This window comes from Echinops telfairi, unplaced genomic scaffold (assembly GCF_000313985.2).
Source record: "Echinops telfairi isolate 266 unplaced genomic scaffold, ASM31398v2 ScPeMD7_7469;HRSCAF=8507_0, whole genome shotgun sequence".
NCBI lineage: Eukaryota > Metazoa > Chordata > Mammalia > Afrosoricida > Tenrecidae > Echinops > Echinops telfairi.
Genome location: NW_022111372.1, coordinates 68,854,375 through 68,878,068, shown reverse-complemented (window position 1 = coordinate 68,878,068; position 23,694 = coordinate 68,854,375). Strand labels below are relative to the sequence as shown.

Here is a 23,694-nt window from a genome sequence, read left to right as displayed (position 1 = left end):
AAAAAGGTCTTGTGCAGCATGTTTACCTAATGCAATGTGTCAGAACTGAATAGAGAATGCAATTTCTTGCACTCAGACATTACGTTTCTCACCTGTGGCAAGCCTAGTAAAATAATGTCAGCAACATCATTATTCATCATGTCTATAGATATTTTATTCTTATGGCATTTCTGCACAGAGAAACTTAACATTCCTTAATCTCTTATATTCAGGACTCACATATTTACCAGGATCCTAAAGACAGTGTTGGGCTTCCATTTTGTTTTACTTGTGATGAAAGACCTCCAAAAATAAAACAAAAAGAAAAGAACAAACTAACAAAAGCGAGTAAAAGAAAAAAATTACCAGTACCTGAAAAAATGTACCGGAAAAAAATGCTTTAGTCTAATATTTTTTGTTCAGAAATTGTTCTTATGTGTTTCATGTCTGAACATGAATAGAGAGGAGTGATTTTTAAATAATACATAGAAAGGCTTATCTATAACAATAGAGCTACAAACAATCAGAAAAACAATCCAATGCAGTCTCTGTCTAATCGTCAGACGTTTCAAGCAGTAAGAGGAATCCTTCTGTGAGCCATAGAAAAAATAAATGTGGAGCCCATTGGAACATAATTTCAATCAGCAAGATGCCACCGCTTTCCAGATTTCCTCACAGGGCCCTCTTAATTCCATGCCAAAACTAGCCGTGGATTTCTTCCTTCTAATCTCCCCTAATGCCCGATTCGATTATTGTCACCGCTCTCCGCCCATGCACTGTGCTCGCAGATTCGCGGTCCTCCACGGAATCCGTCAGAGGACGCTGTCAGGAGAGAGTCTCCAAAGGCCGACGGCCACCGAGTTGCTTGTCACTAGAAGGCTTCGGAGACAAGGAGAGCAAGGAAACCACCTCAAAGTTTGTCTGGAAAGCTTGTCATCCATTGGATTACTGCTTGGAATCAAGCCAGGAAAAGGGATATGAGGCGTTTGGAAGATTGCTCTAGTTGAGGAGCTCGTAGGAGGGAGGAGGCTAACAGAAAGAGGATGGGCTGAGTCTCTTGGTGCATTGTAGGATGGCGTCAGCTCTGTCCTGGTTCTACTTTATTCTTTGGTAAGTATGATTCATTTACTGGCGTTCTTGTAGGCAAGGCCAAATCACGGAAGAATCCAAGGGTGGTAAGGCATGGATGTGTGATGAGGAAGACTGAGGGGGCTTGTACTGCGTATCTTGTTGAGGCCACTGTGAGACTCATTGAGCCCGCACTTACAGGATAGACAATGCTCTGGGAAATCTTGAAGATGCGGAAAGCCTCTACTCCAGGAATATCAGCCGGATCCTGGACAATCTGCTTGAAGGCTATGACAATCGATTGCGGCCAGGATTTGGAGGTAAGTGACAGCATCCTTGTTAGACAAGACTGCTGTTCCATCCTTACTGTCCCTCCAAGTGCCAGAGGAGTTAGAAAGTAGTTAATTTCATAATGGTAAAGTGCAGCAGTGCCAGAGTGAGGTCCTGAGGATCCCTGGCCAGCCTCTGTCTCCTTCCCAATGACCAGCCTTATGCAAATTACTTAAACGTTCTAAGCCTTGGTTTTGCCAACAGTAGTGTGGGTGCACTAGCAGTGCTTGCCTAATGAGTTTTGAGGGTGTTTAATGATATTCTCCTTGTAAAGCACTTTAGCATCTGGCCCATTTATATTTCTATCTGGGCTGTCAATAGGTATTACTTATATTATAATTTTTAGTAGACCATGAACCCAGTTCTCCTCTACTCCTTAATGTTTTCTCAGTTTGATCAGAATACATTCAAAATCAGGAAACTTATGTGAATTTTCAGAGCGGAAAAGCACAAGAACTCTGCTCCTGGGATTCTCTTAGGAAGAATTGCAGATTTGGGCACTGAGTAAGGTCTTCACAGTGGAGTTTTAAATTCATTCCTTTAACACTGTTGGTGATAAATGTTCCCTCTGTACTAATTTCAGGTGCTGTGACAGAAGTCAAAACAGACATTTATGTGACCAGTTTTGGGCCTGTGTCAGATGTGGAGATGGTAAGCAAACTCTAAACGATGAGGAGATTTATACTTAGGAGAAGAGGGCTGAATTCTAGAAGTACAGATAATAGGAAGGGCTGTCAAGTTGACTCCGATTCATGATGCAACGTATATGCTCAGCCTGAGAAAGGCACTGCCATCAGAACACATTACTGGCTTAATCTCTCATATTTCATTAAGTACCCCCACCTGGACACTTCAATCTGAGGGAATTTTTAAGATTATATCATCCTTTATGTCAACACACCATACACTAAATTCTCAACAAAGGAAAGGTTTTCCATTTCTTGTGAAGACCTAGAAAATTTGTTTTAAAGAGGAAAATAAAAACATTCAGGTTCTAGTCATGTGAGAGAATAGTGAGGTTATTTATGCATTTTAAAACATAACTCTCTCTTAGAGTTAGTAGCAATATGTTTTATTAAAATGATAAAGGGCTTTGGAAAGGCTGCCACATTCCACCTTGCACAGTGAGGATGGACCGGCAGGGGTTCTGGGGGCTCCATTCCAGGTACAGATGGCTGTAGGATTCCTAAGAGAGTATTTATAGTAAATACCTGAGTGAGTCTTCTGTAAGAAGATATATCACCGTATTCTTACATAGATCTAAGGTCCTATTTTCTCCAAAATGAAATTATACATATTTACACTGAATAAAATTAGCTATCTCTACAGATGGATGCTATTAAGAAGTAGGATTCAAATAAGATATTGGAGTCTTATGGTTTTTGCTTTGACAATTGAAGAAGAGACTAACAAATGAAGTTGGACGTAAAGGGGAAGAAAGTGTACAAAGGAGAAGCAGGAAGAAGAAAGACACAAACAAAGGAGAAAGAGAAACAAACAGCTTATCAAGATAAAGTGCTCTCTTTACGATCTTATTCTAGATAGCATCTGAGGAAAGAGAAGAGTTACCATTATCTACAATCCTATGTTTTATAGCATCATATTTTTTCATTTGAGTACCTACCCCACAGCATTTTAATTTGGAGTTAAGTATTTTAATAATTTGGAATATACTTGGAATTTTGTTTTATAAAAATATACCTTTTAAAAGCCTATTTGTACAGGAGAGCACTATTATTGGCTGAATTGTCAAAGGTCAGATTAAATTTTTAAAATACAATCATTCATCATAATAGAAGTCACAAACATATAATAGGAAAAGCAATTATTGGCCACATTTTTGTATTAATGAAAAGTTGTTGCTTATAATTGATTTTGAAATGCCCATTATCATAAATCTTAACATTTTAATAAAAGACACAAGTTAAAACTCATAATTTTGATTTGCATATTTAAGTGATGCTCTATTTAGAGTGGTCATAGTGACATTTCCGTTTATATTTTCTGAAAACAATATAAATGGATCATGATGTGCTTGCGCACTGTGCTTGGAAAGTAAAAATTATCTATTTTTAACTAAAAGCTTATCTAATTTTACTAAAATATACAGCAGTACATACAGAGTCCAATGTCACGAAAAACTGTTAGATTAATTGATAAGATGAAAGCCAGCACAAGGCCTAACTTATGTTTTTAATATATCTTTCTTCTGAGTTAAGGAGCAAGGTAAACATGTCAAGTGGGGGCTAGAGACATTACGGGATGGTAGACTGAGTGCTGAGAAAGCGCCAGGTGGGAGAAGACGGTCTGCACAGTTCAGTGTTCCCTCACATCCCCATCTTTCTGAGCATGAGAGCTCATAATTAACTGAAATGATAGATTTATTGGAAAGTTAGTGTCATAACGAATTGGTGTATTTTCTGTTTTAAGACTAGGTATAAGGCAATGAATGAATGATTCCCAACAAACTAGCTCCCTAAAGGACATAAATATCTTATTTTCTCTTAGGAGTATACAATGGATGTTTTCTTTCGCCAAACTTGGACTGATGAGAGGTTGAAGTTTGGGGGACCAACTGAGATTCTGAGTTTGAATAACCTGATGGTCAGTAAAATATGGACACCTGACACCTTTTTCAGGAATGGCAAAAAGTCAATTGCGCATAATATGACAACTCCCAATAAACTCTTCAGAATAATGCAGAATGGAACCATTCTGTATACGATGAGGTAAGTTCCTCAATTCTATTTTCTCTGAGCAAGTGATTTGTTCTTCATATCACTCAGAACCGATTGTTTTGCTATACCCAGGCTTACCATCAATGCCGACTGTCCCATGAGGCTGGTTAACTTCCCTATGGATGGGCATGCTTGTCCACTCAAGTTCGGCAGCTGTAAGTCACAAAAAACCTTGTGAGAGTCAAATAATAACTTTCAAAATACAGGTTTTTTGTGGTTGGAATCACTAGAAAGTATAAGGGTAATGATATCATGCTATGATATTTACTTAATACACTATGTAAAACTTTAAAAAGTGCAGGTCTCTTTTCAGATGAATAGAAATCATTCAAGCAATTTTTGTCTGTGTTTCTGATTTAAATAAACCAGTCTTCTTTGAAAGAAAAGGAAAGAAATACTCAGGCTCACTGTTTTGTTTAATTTGTTTCCAAAAATCAGATGCTTACCCTAAAAGTGAAATCATCTATACATGGAAAAAGGGACCACTCTACTCAGTCGAAGTTCCTGAAGAGTCTTCAAGCCTCCTTCAGTATGATCTGATTGGACAAACAGTCTCCAGTGAGACAATCAAATCTAACACGGGTAAGAATTTGGCCATCAAAGTCAGACCGAAACACACTTAAAAACAAAAACAAAACCAAATCTATCCCCATTTCCTCTGTACTTCCTCAGCTAATGTTGGTGTTTTGAAATGAATAACTTTCCTTAAAACTGATTTTTTAACCAGATGCACATAAACATTCGTGGACCCTTGGAATGAGTTCTATTTGTGTATCGCACAAAGAACACCACCGGAAATAATGAATTGTCTCCCTTTGCTCTGTCATTTGCTGATCAAGTAGCTTTGTCATACACTGAAATATATCTTTGCTTGTTTTCTTTTAGCTCATGCTAATTTAAAAGCCCTGCATGACTCATTTTCTGCTGTATTCTTCTGCACACTGTCAACAGCAATAAGATATGTGTGTCTCCCACCAGGTGAATATGTAATAATGACCGTCTATTTCCACTTGCAAAGGAAGATGGGCTACTTCATGATACAAATATACACTCCGTGCATCATGACAGTCATTCTTTCCCAGGTGTCTTTCTGGATTAATAAGGAGTCTGTCCCAGCAAGAACTGTCTTTGGTATGCCTCCCCTTCCTCTCTGATTCAATTCAGCCACCATTTCTCATTGCCTGTGTTTCTTAGGGAAATGTCAAGTCAGTGCGCATTTTTTAACCTATAAAGGATATAAGCTCATATCATTCAGACATATCTATCATGTAAAAGACCATCTTTCCACAAGGTGAGTGGAAAGATCTTGTGGTTTTTATATGTTCTAATTTTTTGTTACTGTTTGCCTTTTTTTTAAGTAAGAAAAAGCTAAAAACTTTATACAAACCCGATAAAAACTGTTTCGTGTACCCTTTAAATCAAAAGACTAATAACATATAAAGTATATCCCATTCTCATACAAAAATCCCAGCTTTGCACATCTAGATGTTATACACCACCAGTGTTCTATGCCTCAATATAAGTATTTAGTTCCAATTGTGATGTTTAGAATCTCTTTTACTGCCAATGGTTTAACATAGAACACTAATTAGGCAAATAACTATTACAAATTATCATCAAAAAACTTTAAAATTATAATTAATATAGCAAAATCTAACTTTACTTATTTTACATTTAGACTTCATAAAGAATACATGAATTAAACTGAAAATCCAGATGAATCTTTCTCTTTATGTAGTGTGCTAGAGTTGTTTTTTCTTGTAAATTATTAAAAGGATATCCATGTAACGATGTTGACTATCAAGATTCCAAGAACCAAACTCAGCGTCACTGAGTCGCTTCTGACTCACACAGAAGGTGCAGGCAGGGCCGAAGTGACTGCGTGCCTGAGACTGTGTAGCCCCTTCCAGAAGTAGAGAGACGCATCTTCCTCCCTATCAACATTAAACAACTCCAAATTACATACATCCCCAAGTCGTAATTCAAGAACAGCTGCGGGCAGATGAGTAATAATAAAATCATTTTCTCATGAAAAAGTTTTAAAAAGTTTTAAAACTAGCTTAGAAATTTTAATTAAAAAAAGAAAAAGAAGGCAAAGTGGCATCTAATTTTCTGGTCTGGTTCACACAAGATAGACATTTTAACTTTGATAAGAAGTATCATCGGCTACCAAAAATAAAACAACTTTAAAAGGTTTGTAACAGTTTGCTGTTAATTTTCGCAAGCAGTAGACAACAAAAAATAATCATTACTTCAAATTGCAAAAAACAAAACAAAACAAAAAAGCAAGTGTTCTTTGAGCAATAGCACAGTACACGTCACTGCACTAGGTATTGAAGGATGCAAAAATACCTGTGCTTGTACTCGAAGCAAATGAAAATGCAGCATATGAAACAAAATTTAGGTATACAGTATACAGTGTTTAATCCTTTTAATCAATGTATTGTCACTTAATCTTATTAATAAGATTTCAAATGATCAAGTCGCATTTTCTTTTCTTTTTCACTTTAGGGATCACGACTGTTTTAACCATGACTACTTTGAGCATCAGCGCCAGGCACTCCTTGCCAAAAGTGTCCTATGCGACCGCCATGGATTGGTTTATAGCTGTATGCTTTGCTTTTGTCTTCTCTGCGCTCATTGAATTTGCAGCTGTCAACTACTTTACGAATCTTCAGACACAGAAGGCCGAAAGGAGGGCACAGGTTGCAGCCCCAGCCCCAGTGACGATATCAAAAGCAACGGAACCCTTCGAAGATGAGATGGTTTTGGTAATTGCTTGCTTTTTGAAATGTTATCCCCCAGTTGAGAAACAGCAGCCCAAATAGAGATTACAAACAAACAGTCTGAAAGTAATACAGTTGAGTACAAATTATTACTTTGGGTTGCAAAAGCTAGGCCTACTTTTCTTCCATCTTCAGAGAAAATAGCCCAGGAACAATCTTTCATTTATGTTTGCTCTAGACTTTTTACAGGATCCTTTCATCATTTTCACTAGTTCTAGCAGATTCCAGGCACCCAAAGGAGACAAGAAAATGTTTCTTAGCTTTTACATGTTTCCTTTGAACAGGTCCACTTATACCAACTAGGGAGAAAAACAAAGTTCTTAATGAGATTTTAGAATCTGAAAGATAAAAAAATAGCAGAAACTCTTATGGAATTGGCAATTTTTGTTAGAAATCTGCTTGCTACTATACTAAATAGGGAAAAGATAGGATTTTAAAAAACGTTTAAAAAACCACTTTATTAGAATGGAATGCAGACACCATACCATTAATTAGTTCAGTCATATCAAGAAGTGTTGGACAATCACTGTAACCATCATTTTCAAAACATTGTCTTCCTTCTTGTATTCCTTGATATTTGCTCCCTCTTACTCGATCCCAGCTCCCCTTCTGTAGTCCCAGTAACCCTTAATCTAGTTATTGTTGCTATAAATCCCCCCACCAGAGTTTTGCATACTAAAAAAAAACAGAAAAAAACATGATAAAGAATCAAGAAGGCCACAAGCCATTAAAACAAACAAACAACAGAGATGAACCTGTTTGACAAAAAAATAAACAGAAAAATTTGAAAACCAGCACAAATTCAAGTTTGTCAAAAGGGAGATTTAATGACAAGGGTTTAACCATCAAATCAGATCACTCATTTTAACCTATGATAATCATTTCTACACTATTCTCTGTCTGATAAGCAGGCTATTCCCTTCCCTCAATTATGGTGAGAGGGAAATCTCCAGAGGCTTATACCTGTGTAGATCCTATAATGTACTTGGGACTTCATCTGGCACCCATAGCCTTCTGCAAACCAGGTGTTCACGATTTAAGTGATTCTGATACCAATCCCTCCTGGAAATTCGGATTATATAATCTATAATTCTTGGATCACGTATGTTGGTGTGCCTCTTCTGTGTGGGCTTAGTTAATGTCTCACTCTGATGGCTACATGTTGTAAACAGGCCCTTAGGACCCCAGACACTATTCTTTCTGATAGCCAGACACCATGTAGTTGCTTCATCATCTTTGCTATAGCACCCATATTTTTCCAGTTTCTTTCAAGGGGTGAGTATCAAACAGAGCCATGCTGCAAGAACTAATTGTTCTTAGATTGGAGCTAGGATAAGTATGAACCCCAAATCCATTCCTATATCTATGTCTTCTATATGGCTCTAATTCACCTTAGAGACATGTTTTCATTTTATATTAGGGTACATTATCAATCATCTTCCTGGAGTATAAGGTCCTTGTTTATAGTGTTATTGATTTAGTCCGTGGTAAATATAGTTAAAACACAATTGAGGAAAATAGATTTTAAAAATCTCAATAGAAGGATTATTGAGGTGTACAGATTAAATTATTCTTACATTACTGGACACTATTTATACAAATGATGGGAATTGGTGGTTAGACAAATTTTACACGAGTACTCATTGACATGTCAGACCCACGTCTACCAAAGCAATATGTATCTTACAGAGAAAGTAGGGAGTTGAGGTAGTTAAGTAAATGTTAGTCTACCTACTGACATTTTAATATTCATTTTTTGAACTTCAAGTCATAGCCTAGTTATTTGTTCATATTTAAACATGTTCATATTCACAGGCATTTGTTAATTGCATATGGATGAATGAGCTTCTATCAACAGACTTATGGTAGCTTAGAAACAGGCACTGACTATATTTTAGATGTGCAATATACAAGCAATGGAAATCAAATATTATTTCATTGAAAATCAGAAAGCATTAATTATTCAAGGGCCATAGTAGTGTCCCCAAATTTTTACTTATTTCATCAGTAAATATTTACAACAGTAAACTGTACATGCTTTTGTGTTGTTTGTTGGATTATAGACTTAATTGAAAAATATAAATTACTGTTTAAATAAAATACCAAACAGTAGCTCTTAGGCTTCTCAATGAAATAGTGCAGACACACTGAGTGGAAATCTTTCTCTAACTGACCAATTCTAGTAAACATTTCCAAACTTCCAAGCCACTCACAAGCCAAATATATTTTATGATAAATTTATGATAACATTATTTACATTTATGAAAAATTAGAAAGTGAATTACTTTAGAAACAATCAGGAGTACAGTGTTTAAATTAAAAATGTAATATTTTATTGAAAATTTATATTTAATAAAATAAGAAACTTTTAATATTTACGTTTACTCTGAAGGGTATGATTAGACTATTGTCACAATAGTGGGAACAAAAATTTGATTTTTTTTTGTAATGAATCCTCTTTGAAGGAAATCAAACAAATAAAAACCATTTGTTCTCCCGGGAGTCCAGGCTCAATGAGCTTATTTTAGATAGAAAAATAATCTCGGATATGAAAATGACAACAAAATTAAGACTTGAATCCAGAATCATTGCAATCCAGAATATTAAAGAATATGAGCCCCTCTGCTTTCCAACAATCCAGCCAAATACTAAAATACAGCATGGAATAAGTCACTGAATAAAATATTTTTGAAATACGGGTGAAGTTACTTTTAAAATGCTTCCCAAATCTCAACAATGTTTTAAGTGTATATAGCTTTAAAAGTCAAAATGTATATACATTTTATTACTAAAATAGGTTAGTCTGAGGACACTGCCTAAAATATTTGAAGATCACTTTCTTAGGGAAGGAAAAATATTTTGAGACATAATCTTTTTATGCATCGTTCTATTTTAAGTATCTATAATCACACATTTATAATTTGCATATTCTGCAAAGTGCAAAGATCTCTTCTTAACACCTATCTATAAAGAGGAATTAATGTTTTTCGCCTTTCAGTTTATCAGTTTCTCATTTGGAGAATATAGAAAACAAAAATAGGTATTTGTGAGAAACAGAGTAAAGAAAAGAAACTCAATAATTTTGTTCACACTTACTTATCAGATATTGAAATGAAAAGAAATACAAAAGTCTGTATTTTAATTACCTTACAAAATAGTGCTGTACAAAAGTCTGCATTTTAATTACATTACAAAATAGTGCTGAGAGATATTATTTCGAGTCCCCGGCGATAACACAGTGATTTTCCCTCAGGTATTTTAGGGGAATAACTTAATAAGATGAAATCCAAGATCCTCAGGTCGCCACATAAACTGTCTCATACAACGATAAAATAGTAACACATAATGATCAGGACTTTCACAAAGCTTGATAAAATTTTGTTAATATCACTTCAAAATTCTTTCAAATTGAAAGGTATTTTCTGATGCTGGCTATAAGTATTAAGTCAATGAAAATGAGAATTTTAGTTCTAAAAGATTAGCTCAAATAAAAAGATTAGCTCAAAATAAAAATAAAATTAATAATGACATATAAAGTCAATCTGGAAGTAACAAAATTATGAGACAGACACACTGCCTACTGTGCTAAGGAGTCAAATGAAATAACTAAATTAAATAGGGAACTTTCTCATTTTTTTCATAATTTTCCTTTGGGTATAGAGGAACAAATATGTTACATATTTTCAGTTTACCCAGCACTACTGTATATTAAGATTGTAAGGTCATTTTTTTTTGCTTTCAAAATACCATGGCATTTAAAAATGCCTGTGCAGTGCAATCAAAATAGCATTATTTGAATAAATTGAACATTGAAATCATAAACTAATGTGGTGAAGCGAAAACATAAATAACCACTTGAATATTTCTTGTGATTTCAAGATGTGTTTTCTGAATGTGTCCACCAAGTTTTCCACAGGAAAAGACATAGAACAGATGCGGAGGACAGTTTGTATCACTTTTATCAATTTGATTTTTGACCTTGAGATTTAATGCAATGATGACACACTTGAACTTTTAAAATATTTTCAGCAAACCTGAAATGAAACAAAAACAAAAAGTCTTTAAACCTAAATTCTTAAAAGTGTCCAATAAGCTCATTATCAGTGCCCTATTTTAAACTTGAAATTGATGGTTTGATTCTATATTCTGAATGTAAGAAATTGTCCATCTCTTCTCTACTGCTCGTACGGTGCCTTTCTATGTCTGCACAGAAGACTAAGCTCAGACCTCTCTGTCCTCTTGGTGGATTTTCTAGTTTCCTTGTTACTTTAAAGGTAAACACCCTAAATACTACCTTCCCCGGAAAAAATTCTCTCCCCACCCCAATGTGGTTTTTCCTGTCCACAGTGATTATGATAACCCTTGAAAATAACCTGTGTACAAAATGAAAAAAAATTATTACTCAGGGAATTAACGATATTTATGGTGTTTTTTCTCATCCTTTTCTTTCTGGCCAATTGTGCACATATTTTTTCATTAACTTATTTACACCAAGCTATTTGTTTAGTCATTTAGTGTGACAGGCCCTCTGCAGAATGCCGAGAATACGTCAATAAATGGACTCACAAAAGCCTCTCACCTCAGGCAGCTTCTTGTCGAGCAGAACAGAGGTGGAGTCATGAGTCATAATATGTTGGGATAAAGGGTTTGATTGTGAGTTAAAGTAGCCAGGGAAAAACAGTTCTAGAGCTCCTCACCCAGGCTGAAGGGCTCACCGTTCCTAGAGGAAGTGGTGTCTAAAATTCGAATAGAAAAGGAGCCTAACCCTGTGTTAGAAGCATTAAACAAGTTGCTAGAAAAGTGAGCACCTAGAGGGAAATGGGACATTTTTCTCTTCAAGGTGAAGATGTCTTCTGGACCATTATCAGGTTGCCTTCCGCCTGTGTAAAAAGTTCCAAAATGTCCACTTTGACTCAAAGCACCTTTATAATTTGGAGTTACTTAAAACAAAGCAGTGCTCTAAAAAGACCAAGGCTGGATGGCACTCCGCAGCAGGAAGCCCTGGAATCATTTAAAACCACAGGTGTTTCCCGGCAAACAGTGACAGCCCCAAGCTGAGCCCTCATCGGGACTCTGACAAAATCCCATTTTACCATCAGCAGAAGATGCTGCTCTTGCAAACCTGTAGCTTAAACAGCTTGTGAAATTGGCTTTCTTTTTTCCCCCCGAAATTCAGTGTGATTCTTCCCAAATGGAATCCTGCTGCCGATTCCCAATTATCCAAGAGCTGATTATCCACCATATATGTTAGCCAGGAATTTCCCATTTTCTTTCGAAAGTTGTATTTGCTTCCTGCTATGATTCATCCAATTATGACTGGGCTGTCTGTAAGTTATGACTCCAGTGGCTCAGCAAGTCCATCTCCTCCTACCTGTACCAGGGACAATTGGCAACGGATAGGAATATTTTGGGTTCTCATGAGTGACATCTTGTCGGGAGAGGTCAAGGATGCTGTTGAATATCCTACAATGCCCTGAACCGAACAGAGTGCTGTCCAATTAAAAAATGTCAATATAGTTGCTGTTAAGAGACTCTGCCATAAACACCAAAACTGATGGGAAGAAGAGCACGATCATTGTCACTAAGAGTATCATCCTTAGGGTCTGAGAGCGATCAGAACTTGGCACTGCCGCTTATTACCCACAAAAGACTACGACTTATACTTCCAATCCTCTTGCTCTAAAACGAAAATATTATTTGCTTTATGGATCTTATACAGACACTAAATAAGAAAATGTGTGTGAAGTGTCTAGTAGTATTAATCACCAATAAAAAATAAAAAAAATAAAAATTCACTACCACTGAGTCGATGACCGAGCAGAGCTGCTACTTTGGATTTCCAACACTGTAGACTGCAGCTCTTTATGGGAGTATGACGTCTGAACTACTGATCTCATGCTAAGCAACCCAATTCACAGCCACTACACCACCAGGGCTCCAATCACCAGTGATCACTTAGAAATTATACATCAAGTATAATTAAAATATAGTAAAGCATAACATCAGAAAACAAAGAATTTTACTTCTTTTTTTTTACATTTTTTTACTTCTTTCTTTTTGGCTACTCACAGATTTTTAAGGAAAATAGAAAAAAATGTTCAGAATTGTAATCATTTATTAATTCAGGATATGTTTACGGAGCCTACACTGTGCTCTAAACAAGGAGCACATACAGTGGGTTAGGTGTTGCATTGCTAATTGAAAAGTCAGCAGTTCAAATGCATCAGCCACCCCCTAGGAAAAAGATGAGTCTTTCTCCTGCAAATATTTACAGCCTTGGAAACCCCCAAGGGCATTTCTACCCTGTTCTATAGGGTTGCTTTGAGATGGAACCAATGAGTGGAATCAATGATAATGAGTTGTGAATTCTATAAATATTGGACAGAAACTGGGTTATTGCACTCATATAAGGGAATAATGTGTTGTTTATCACCAAGGCTATTGAAATGCCAGGAGAGGAGATAAGGAACTACAGAAATAATTATACATCTAAATCATATAAAAGAGAACGTGATAACAGTTACAAGAGTTGCAAAAACTAATTAGGCAGAAATGTGTTGGGTTAATCAATGATGTTAACCCTGAAATTCAATTTCAAAAGTGATGAACGATAATTATGAGGTTGGAAGAAAAGTTATTACAGATAAAGAAGGAAAAAATAAAGGTATGTAGACAAGGAGAATGAGAGATACATGCATGTTGTATATAAAATTAATTAAAAAACTATAACTAAGATTCATTGTAGGAAAATAATTACATTTACTCTCTCAAATGCTAAAAACAAAGGATTATCAGGGAGGTAATAACCACCCTCATTATAAAGATGGTAACTTGAAACTTAGGGACCACATGCAGTATGTCTCCATCACATAAGGAGAAATTGGTAGATATGGAATTGTAGTCCTGGGCACTTTGACTCTCCTTTTCTCTTCATTCCTAGATCAACTTTTCACAGATCTAGTTTGAGAAATTATATGTGGAAAAGTGAAATCCTATTTTTGAAGGCCTTTAGTTTCAAGTTAACGTCATTGTGCTCAAAGTTAGTAAGGTGCTGATTCTGAATGATCTCCCCTAACTTTAGGAGCCATCAGTTCATTGTGTCAACATCAAGAGATTCACAAAGAACTTCTTATTGCCACACTTCTGAAGAAGATAGATAGAAAATAAACAAAACAAAAAACAGCGCTTTACATTTTTGTGGTGTATTTTGCATTCACTTTAAAAAAATTTTAGTGAACTAGACTTGCCTGTCTCCTTTTCTGTAACACAGAAATAAAATACACATTTTAAAGCAGTAATGTAAATGATCAAACCTCAAGAACCTAGTAGAGTGCTGGGCCAATGGTTAAATGAGAAAGTCTTTGCATAGAATTTGCCATGATCATCTCAAAGTCGGCTTGACAATACAATTCAATATTGCTATTTCCCCATGGCCCCTGGAAACATACTGGATGAACTCTCTAGGATACTAGTTTAGCATATCAAATAGCAACAGTCAAGGGGGAAATGGAGAAAGAACAGGTTCTTGGAGCTGTGGTTTGAATTCTAAATGTCACCATATCAGCGGGTCACTCAGATCCTGTGGTTCAACCAGCGCTAGAGAGCAGCTGCCTCTCCTGTTGCTGCTAGGTTGCTGGGTAAAGCCACAGGAGATGACCTACATGAGTATCACACCCTGTAGGGCAGTAAAGGACTGATTTTGCTGCCAGGGGGGAAGCAAGGTCATTGTACAAGAGCAGGGAAAATGTACAGCAAATGTTTAAAGGCAGGGGCTTAGAAAAGACAACCTGGCTTCAAAGAGAGGGCCTGCTCTAGGAGGCATATTAGAAAAGGAGAGCTCCCCCCATCCCGACTCTGACAGCATTGCTAGGATTCTAAATCAAACCCAATCAGTCTTTGAACAAGGTCTGAAACTTTAGCATAGAGATGAGAAAATGCTGGGATAAAATGCGGCCTAAAATTAGTCACTGGGCTTATTTCTAGCCCTGTCCTCGGGCAAGGCATTCCTAGCATTTTTAACTATTAATTAATGCACTAATCATAATGTTGAAGATTAAAATAGGCTATTTCATGATTCTATGGGACAGAAAATCTGATAGAAACAAACCTATAACAACTTTGGGATTATTGTTCCATTCCTCCCCGCCCCACCGCACTACTTGTGATCTAAGATAACTATTAGAGACATTCTGAATGGGAAGGAGAAAGCAATCTAGATTCCAAGAAAAAGAGTCAGGGATATTACAAGGGATGAGGAGTCTTTCCACTCAATTTAAAGCCCCTTGGGCTTTGAGTTCTGAGAAGTCCTGGTGGCTTAATGGTTAAGCATTGGGCTGTTGCTCGCAAGGCCAACAGTTCAAAACTGCCTGTCCGTGGGAGGAAGAGTTAATATAGTCTTGGAATCCCATAGGGGCAAGTCTGTCCTGTTCTGGCCGATAAGGGCTCACGAGGGGTCCGAATCAACTTGATGGCACTGAGTATGCTTTTTGAGAGGCTTTGAGTAACATTGGTTTCATTTCTATGTAATTTTATATAATTTGTTTCTAAATAAAAGAAATATTTGAAAGGGTATGTTGAGTATAGAATAATAAGATGAATGAATGAAATGTACGTTTCTTGTATTATTTAACCATGCATGCCAAATTAAAACCTGCACCCCATTGCTTATTCCTCTTGTTCCACAGGAAAATATATAACTGGGAGGTAGATGGGCCTTTGCAGCTTGCCTTGCCTCTACCTAATCACACAATGTTTAGAACAGTTTGGGGGACATAGAGCATGTTAGAAATTAATGACTTATTTATTTACTAAGTGAAATATTGGGTAAAGCAAATGGATATTTGTTCTCCTAAATATTTGGGTTATATCCCTCTCTTGGTAAGGTAGTACCATGAAATATTGTGAAGAATATTTAATGTCTTTTCGTACAGTTAAATAATAAAATATATCAGTGATCAAAACATGGATGGTTAAGTAGGGAATATCTATCATTTTACCTAAGGAACCCTGGAAGAAACAAAGTGCTCAACTACTAGCCCAAAGGCTGGAGATTCAGTCACTCATAGGCAAATTGAAAGACAGGCCTAACGATGTTCTCGTGAAAGGTCATAACCCTGAAATCTGACCCATGGAGCAGTTCTACATTGTATGCGTGGAGGCACCATGAGTTAAAAACAACAGATGACAACTAACAACAAATCCGCTTGACAGGCTATGTTTGTCTTTCTTCCACAGCATTCGGATTCCAAGTACCATCTGAAGAAAAGGATCACCTCTTTGACTTTACCAATAGTTTCATCTCCTGAAGCCAGTAAAGTTCTTACTAGAGTGCCTAATTTACATACACCTACCACGCCCCCATCACTCTCCCCAACCTTTGGAGGCACCAGTAAAATTGACCAGTATTCCCGAATTCTCTTCCCAGTTGCATTTGCAGGATTCAACCTTGTATACTGGATAGTTTATCTTTCTAAAGACACAATGGAAGTGAGCAGTAGTGTTGAATAGCATGAAGCCAGGGCAAGTCACACCAGTTCTTATTCTCTACAGAATTGTTGTTTGTTTGTTTTTAAAAAGGCATTGAAATTAGTTTAAATTCTTTTAAACCCATGATATCAAAATGGAAAATTCGTACCAAATAGCCTTGAGTACACATGAATGGGTGAAAAGGCAATAACATTTTCTCTTTAAAACTGAAAGTTGAAGATTTCTGGAAAATATGAGTTTTCTACACATTAAAGAAAAATCTTCCATGTAAAGGAAACAGAAAATTCATGATGAGTTTGCCAATCTTTGTCCATCATTGCAACATTTGTCACATTGCACTGGAATAAGAAATTCTTACATTTCCAAATTCTAAGAGATCAAAATTAAAATACAATCTAAATATTTATCAGTAGGCTAATGTAGCATGTTGGAGGCCTTTTTTAGTCAAGTGGCTTTCAATCACATTTAAAACCTATATTAAGCTTAGCCATTTGTTTTTTACCCTTGCTGTCTCTTTTACCTCAATAAATTATGGTGTTTGTATACATATGAATTATAAATAGATGATAAATTATATATGCATATGTATATAGCTTTACTTGGGCTGCAATAGAATGTTGCTTTATTTTGTTAAATTCTCCTTTAAAGTACTTGTAATATACTTAGCATAATTCAAAGAAGTAGAAAAAATAGTGATTTAAATGAAACCTTGCATATTAAGATTGGAGTTATTGCTGTCATATTTTCACCTTCCTACGGATAAAGCTAAATAAATCAACAGTGAACGTGATTGTTTGGACTTATTAATAAAACTTGGTAAAAGAATTTTCTTGGATAAGAAGAGATGAAGTAATTATTTCTGTCACAATGTTGTTAGTGTATGGGAGGCTCTGAAGATCTGGGAAAAACTGGTTGTATCACCTACTGTAAAAAGTAATATAAGCAGCTAGTACTGTACCTCCTCCTCTTAATCATCAATAAAAAGGGAACGTGAGTACTTTAATCCCTTCACCCTTCAAGACCTTCCTAATGCTTACCTTCCCCAATGCTTCTTTCACATAGAATGGTTGTACCAACAGAGGGAAAAGGAGACTAGGGGCAAGAGAAAACCCAGAAGCCACTTATTAGCAGTTCCCAGATTCTTTCCTCCATGAATATCACTCAGAGCTCTGAGCCCTTAAATAAATACTTTGCCACTATTATTTTTGATGCTGTTGTTTATCCAGGAAAAGAAAAACATTTGATCCCTTATCAACTAGAATTGGCACTATTGAAAATGACACTTGTGTTAAGCTGGGTTGTCTAGACAAACAAATCCAGTGATACGCACATGAATATAAAAAATAGCTCCATATTAAGAAATTATTATATATCACGAAGACATCCCAACCCAGTCGAACCCAAGTTCACAAGCCCAGAGCTAGTTCATGAGTCCCTCTTCAGACTTGTGCAGCTGCAGACTGGTGACACAGACTATGAAGCAGGAAGATAACAGGCCATCGCAGTGTTGAGGCCACGCCGGAGGCGGACACAGAGTCCCATGGAAGTCTCCACTAGAAGGAACGTGAAGTAGTTGGGAGACAGACTCCAGAGTTCTTCACTCGCATGCAAATTTCCACAGAGCCCCAAGGAGGTGTCATTGTGCTGCCACTTGATTGACAGGTTTGACTCCACCTCTAGCCAGGAGTGGCTGGTTGACATCAAATCAATCAATTATCACAGAACTATACTAATGTGCAGGAGATGAAGATCTTAGTTCGACTTTCCCATTCATTAGCTACATAGCCAATTATTTTAGTTTTGGGGAGCCTCAGTTCTATTATTATCCATGGAATAAGAACACTGTATCAGATGCCCTTTAAACACTTTCATATTGAACAACTTATGTTTATGCTGCTCTGACAGATTTCTTCAGAACTTCCAAACTAACTAGTATGGATTTAAAAAAAAATAATGTTCATTATCTAATTCTGAAAACCAGCCAATGAAACCCCCGTGGATCTTCATAACTGTCAGCACTGCAACTCATCATGGGAATGATGCAGAAAAGAGTAGAGTTTAGTGCTCTTGTGCACACGGTGGGTGAGTCACAGGCCTGACTCTATTGAAGCTAGCACCACCAACATATTTAAACCTTAACTATTCATTTCTATTTAAATTGAAGTTAGTCTACAAAGAGCCTGCTACTATTTTAAATAATTAAATTACAGCTTGTTAATGCTATTTTTAGATGCCAACGAGTGAGTTCTGACTCACAGTGACCCCTATGTTCAATAGAATGAGACACTCTTCAGTCCTGTGTCATCCACACAATTGTTATGTTTGAACCCATCGTTGCAGCTGCTGTGTCAATCTATCTCCCTTTATTTCACGGATCTTTCACTAAGCATGGTTTCATTTTCATCTACTGATCTTTCTTGATGGCAGGCTCAAAGTACATAATCTCACCATCCTTACTTCAGCATAATTCTATATGTACTTTTATCCAATAAAACTTTTTTGGGGGTGGGGCAGTCCATGAGGCTTTGAATACTGTTCATAAACACTGTATTTCAAAGTAATCAATTTTTTCTTTGTTCTTCCTTATATTTTTTCCAGTTTTCACATGCACATGAGGCAAATGAGAATACTATCATTGGGTCAGGTTCATTTTCGTCCTCCAAATGACATCATTGCTCTTTCACAATTTAAGTAGGTCTCCCCTGTTGGTCTAGTGGTTACTCATTCGGCTGTGCTCCACAACAGTAGTTCAAAACCACAAATAATTTCATGGAAGAAATACGGGGCTTTCTACTCCTGTAAGGAGTCGCAGATTCAGAAACTCACAGGGGCTGGTCTAACTTGTCATACAGGGTCATTATGAGTCAAGATCAACTCATTGGCAGTTGAGTGCAACAGATTTGCTCAATCAGCACGTCTTTTGACCTGGTGACTGTTGCTTCTCAAACATTGTTTGTGGATCCAAATAAAATGAAGTTCTCAACTAATGAAATATTTATCTTCTGATCATGATGATATCTACTGGTTCAGTTGTGAGAATTTTTGTTTTTTTTATACTGAGGTATAATCCATATTGAAGTCTTCTGTCTTATCTTTATCAGCAGGTGCTTCAAATTCTCCTCACTTTCAGCACACAAAATTTTGTTATATAGCTGGTTGTTAAAAATATTTCCTCCAATCCCGATGCCATGTTCTTCTAAATAATCCAGAGTGTCAGATTATTTGCTCAGAATACAGTTGAAATAACTATGATAAAAGGATACCACTCCAATGTGCATCTTTCCTGATTTTAAATCATGCAGTATGTCTTAGTTCTGTTTGAATTACCACCTTTCAATCTATGTACAGATTCGGCATGGTTTTGTTATTCCCATTCTTAACAATGTTACCCATAATTTTTTTAAGTTCCAGACTGTAAAATATCTTTTTATAGTAAATAGAAATCAGGCAAATAACTTCCTAACATGTTCTGCTTTCATTCCAGTTTCATCTGATATCAGTAATGATATCCTTTGTTTCATATACTCTCAGGAATCTGCCTGGGACTTACAGCAGTTCTCTGTAGCTGCAGCCAGTTTTAATTATCTCCTTCAAAATTTTGTTTGCATATGACATTAATGATGTCATTTGTTCATTTCAGCATTCCGAGGTATAACGTTTCTTTAGAATGGTATTCCAAAGAAATGGCTCTTTCCCAGTTGGTTGATTTGGATCCTGTCTGTCACATTTCTTGGCTTGAGTGAATGAGGGCTTCCTACATTATATCCCTTTGTTGAAACATTCCAAACAATATTCTCTCAGTTCCTGGAACCTTGCTGTTTCAAAATGCTTTTAGTATAGCTTGAACTTCTTATTTTCATATCTTCAATTTTTTTTCATACATTACATCATATGTTTTATCATATGATATATAGTTAAACATTGAACAATTCTTCTTGTACAGTAACTCTTTATTTCTCCCATCTTATTTTGATGCATTCTTCATTAGTCAATATGTTGTCTATAGATTGTTCCTAAATTTCAATTTATGGATTGAAAATTTTCTCTGAATTTTCCATATTGAGAAGTGCCAACCATGCTATTCCCTTCCGGTTTTCTAATATTTGTGTTGTTCTGAATTGAACTGAATCGAATCAATGACAGGGAGGTCTTTACACTTTCATTGTTATACTTTCCTTGTTTTTCGATACCCTGTGAAATCTTTGTTCAACCCTTTTACTTCATCATTTCTTCCATTTACCTTAATTCTTTGCATTTAAGAACCAGTATCTGTTTTGCTTTCTGACAAACAATTGATCTTCTCTTTATTTCGTGTCCTACTCATGTCTTTTAGCTTTTTTCATATATTAGGTTATTCTACAATTTGTCTAACCTTTTGTCATTAGTGCTCCAGTGCATCAACCCTTTCCTTTAGATGGTTTCTAAATGTAGGTATAACATGAGGCAATACCATCTTAAATGTTATTTACACTATCATATATATTACCCCATATACATAGATCAGAAATGAAGTTTCTCAAGGTGGGCATGACACAACACACTTCTCATTGCGATGAGAAATCAGACCAGGCATGTGAAAATAGAAGGCACACTAGATGATTTAATACAGAGATGCACAGGACAGGAGGAAGCCAGTGTGAATGTAATAATAGAATCTGCAATGAGCTGCTGCTCTCTGCATAGGAGGGCCAATCCCATGGCAGTCCTCATCATACAGCATTACAGCAGAATGAGAAAATGTCTTTATCCCTTCCCTTTGGCCTTTGCGATTTCCTCCAGTGCTGCCTATTCAGAGACCCAAATGTGAAGCCCTCTTGAAGGATAAAGGAAAACTCAGCAATTTATTAACAGGATTACAAGGAAAGTATGGGATGGTAGATTTGGAATTATGTGACAATTACTTAAAGATAAAATAGACTGGAATCTAAATGGTCTATGGTCTAATTGAAGTTCTTTAAATATATCTTTAATGATTGTATTCAGGATAATAATAGATGGGTGGCATAATGGAGACAAAAAAACTCTGTCATATTTACTGATAAAAATCCATTGCAGTAAGTTTTAAGTAATCACCAAATGAGGTAGTAAATATAAGGAACTTAAAATAGTGTCATATATAGACATAGTTCTACAGGATTTTTATCATCATTTGGATTATTTTAATGTATATTAGTACTAAGCACTGAATAAAGTCTTTAGGTGGCATAAATGATTTGTTTTGAACTACGAACCTAAATATTGTCTCAAACTCATCCAGGAGCACAGGAAAAGAAGCTTGGAGATCTTCTTCCATTAAGATGACAGTCATGTCAGTTCCATCGAGCAATTCTAATATGTAGCACCTGGGGCCACCATGGGTTGAAGTGGACTCCAGTTCAACAAGCAAAACCAGTGTAAATAATACCAATGAAATATGTTTGCAATAAAATACAAATTCCATGAAGTATGAACTTCATGAATCGTGAACTTACATTTAACAAGTCTTAGTTCATAAAAAAATACAAACTCTGTTATAGGTCCAAAAATATGAAGGCCTAAGAACAAACAACATAAAAATAATCACTGTGAAAAAGTGAATTTAATTAAAATGTGTATAAACTTTTGAATGCAAAACTCATGTTCTGTTCTATAAACATTTGCCGAAATCACAATAAAAAGTTAAAAAAAACCAGTAAAATAAATAAATAAGAACTGTAGTACACGGTGCTTGTAACTAAACAAAGGGGGACATTTAAAAATAACTTTTCATAATTTTTGACTGTTTGATTATGTGTGATTGTCACGTGTTTTTAACAATCTAATATGTTCTGTCCCAGAAAAATCAGTGGTAATGATTGTCTTAAAGTTCAGCGGCTCCGTAGGGTTTGTGAGCCTGTAAATCTTACTGGAGCAGAGGATCTTCAGTTCTCCAAGGGACAGAGAGGGGTTTGAACACACATTAGCCTTTCCACTAGTAGCCCAGCGTTGAACCCACTGCAACCTCGGGGCTTCTTCTTTTTAATCTCTAGTGGGTCTCAAAAAACAACTGTACTTACCTGAAAGGGTTTTTATGAATCATTTAATATACTAAGCAGCTTAAATAGATCATTCAGCTTATTTTTATAAAATTTATGATAGAGATAGGTTTTCTTATAGCCCTACCCTTGCTTCTAGAAAGGGCAGAGTCAGAATTTGCATGTGGTCTATCTTTTTACTGAAGCATAATGTGCTGTTGCTTCCGTCTGTTGCCTTATGTCTGGACAGAGGGCTCAGAAACTGAGCATCATTGTATAACTAGAAGGCACTTAGGTATGTTAGCATGTCCTAGAGGTGGTCTCTTAACAACCAGTTTTCCTTAGTGAGCTGTATGCTCTCTTTTCCTGAAAGTGAGTCTATCATAAGTATTGAGAAGCAATATAGAGAACAGAATACGTGAGAGTGGCGTATGCATGCCATTAGTGCACAGATCACCCTACCCGGCTATGCACTAACCTTACCATTTCATCTTTCTAGTAATTTTCCCATGACTGGCTCTTTTCTTACTGGCAGTAGCAACAACAACAACAAATTAAAGGCTTATATGGGCCATTTGAAATTCATTCCTAGTTCATTAAAAAGTCACTTGAAGAAAGAAAGAAATACCAGTGCATCCATATAAGTATCTATGAATTTCGAGCCATCTTATTTCAGATCCAGGCTTCCATGTACTCATTTGAAAGACAGGGATGCAAAAACTCTTTCCTTATATTTGTAGGAATTTGAAATCCCGTAGAGTAATCCCTCTACAGCTCTTGGCACATACTAGGTGAGCAGTAATTTATAATATTACATAAGTAGAAATAAGAGTAAATGTTGCAGTTTTTTTTTTTTTTGCTCAAAATGTCTATAGGATAACAAATGCCAAATAAAATGTGCAGTGCTCCTGATACATTGTGGAAGCAGGATTATTCATAGTCTGGTCATTAGACTTAAGAAAAAAATTAATATAGGCTCATCTATAGGGTTGAATGAATAAAGAAGACCAAAGAATACTTGATAAATTTAAATTATGGTGTTGATGAAAAATATGGAGAGTATTTTGGCCTACCAGAAGAACAAAAAACCTATTTTGGAAGAAGTTTGGTGAGAATGCACCTTTGAAGACAGGATGGCAAGACTTAGTCTCAAGTACTTTGCACACATTATCAGGGGGGGAGAGTACCTGGAACAGGGCCCCATGTTAGGTAACGTAAAAGCTCAGGAAAAACAAGAGCACTACAAAGGAGATAGGTTGACTGTGGCTGCAAGACTGTGACAATGATGTGGCTGCATTAGCAATGCTGGACAGT

The 23,694-nt window shown here is 36.2% G+C and overlaps 1 protein-coding gene across 1 annotated transcript; it reads left to right on the top strand.

Annotated features, from left to right (window-relative positions):
- Nucleotides 1-791: 791 nt before the first annotated feature.
- On the top strand, nucleotides 792-17,212 carry GABRA6 (gamma-aminobutyric acid type A receptor subunit alpha6). Its single transcript, XM_004696767.2, has 9 exons — nucleotides 792-1,089; nucleotides 1,249-1,367; nucleotides 1,961-2,028; nucleotides 3,886-4,106; nucleotides 4,188-4,270; nucleotides 4,554-4,697; nucleotides 5,094-5,246; nucleotides 6,627-6,886; nucleotides 16,136-17,212. Exons 1-9 carry the CDS (start codon nucleotides 1,052-1,054, stop codon nucleotides 16,406-16,408), a joined length of 1,359 nt encoding a protein of 452 aa, XP_004696824.1. The 5' UTR covers nucleotides 792-1,051; the 3' UTR covers nucleotides 16,409-17,212.
- The last annotated feature ends 6,482 nt before the right edge of the window (nucleotides 17,213-23,694 follow it).

Coding starts and splice junctions, on each gene's coding strand:
- GABRA6 (XM_004696767.2), top strand. CDS start 1,052: ATGGCGTCAGCTCTGTCCTGGTTCTACTTTATTCTTTG. Junction 4,107..4,187: donor ACCATTCTGTATACGATGAG/GTAAGTTCCTCA, acceptor TGCTATACCCAG/GCTTACCATCAATGCCGACT. Junction 4,271..4,553: donor TCCACTCAAGTTCGGCAGCT/GTAAGTCACAAA, acceptor TCCAAAAATCAG/ATGCTTACCCTAAAAGTGAA.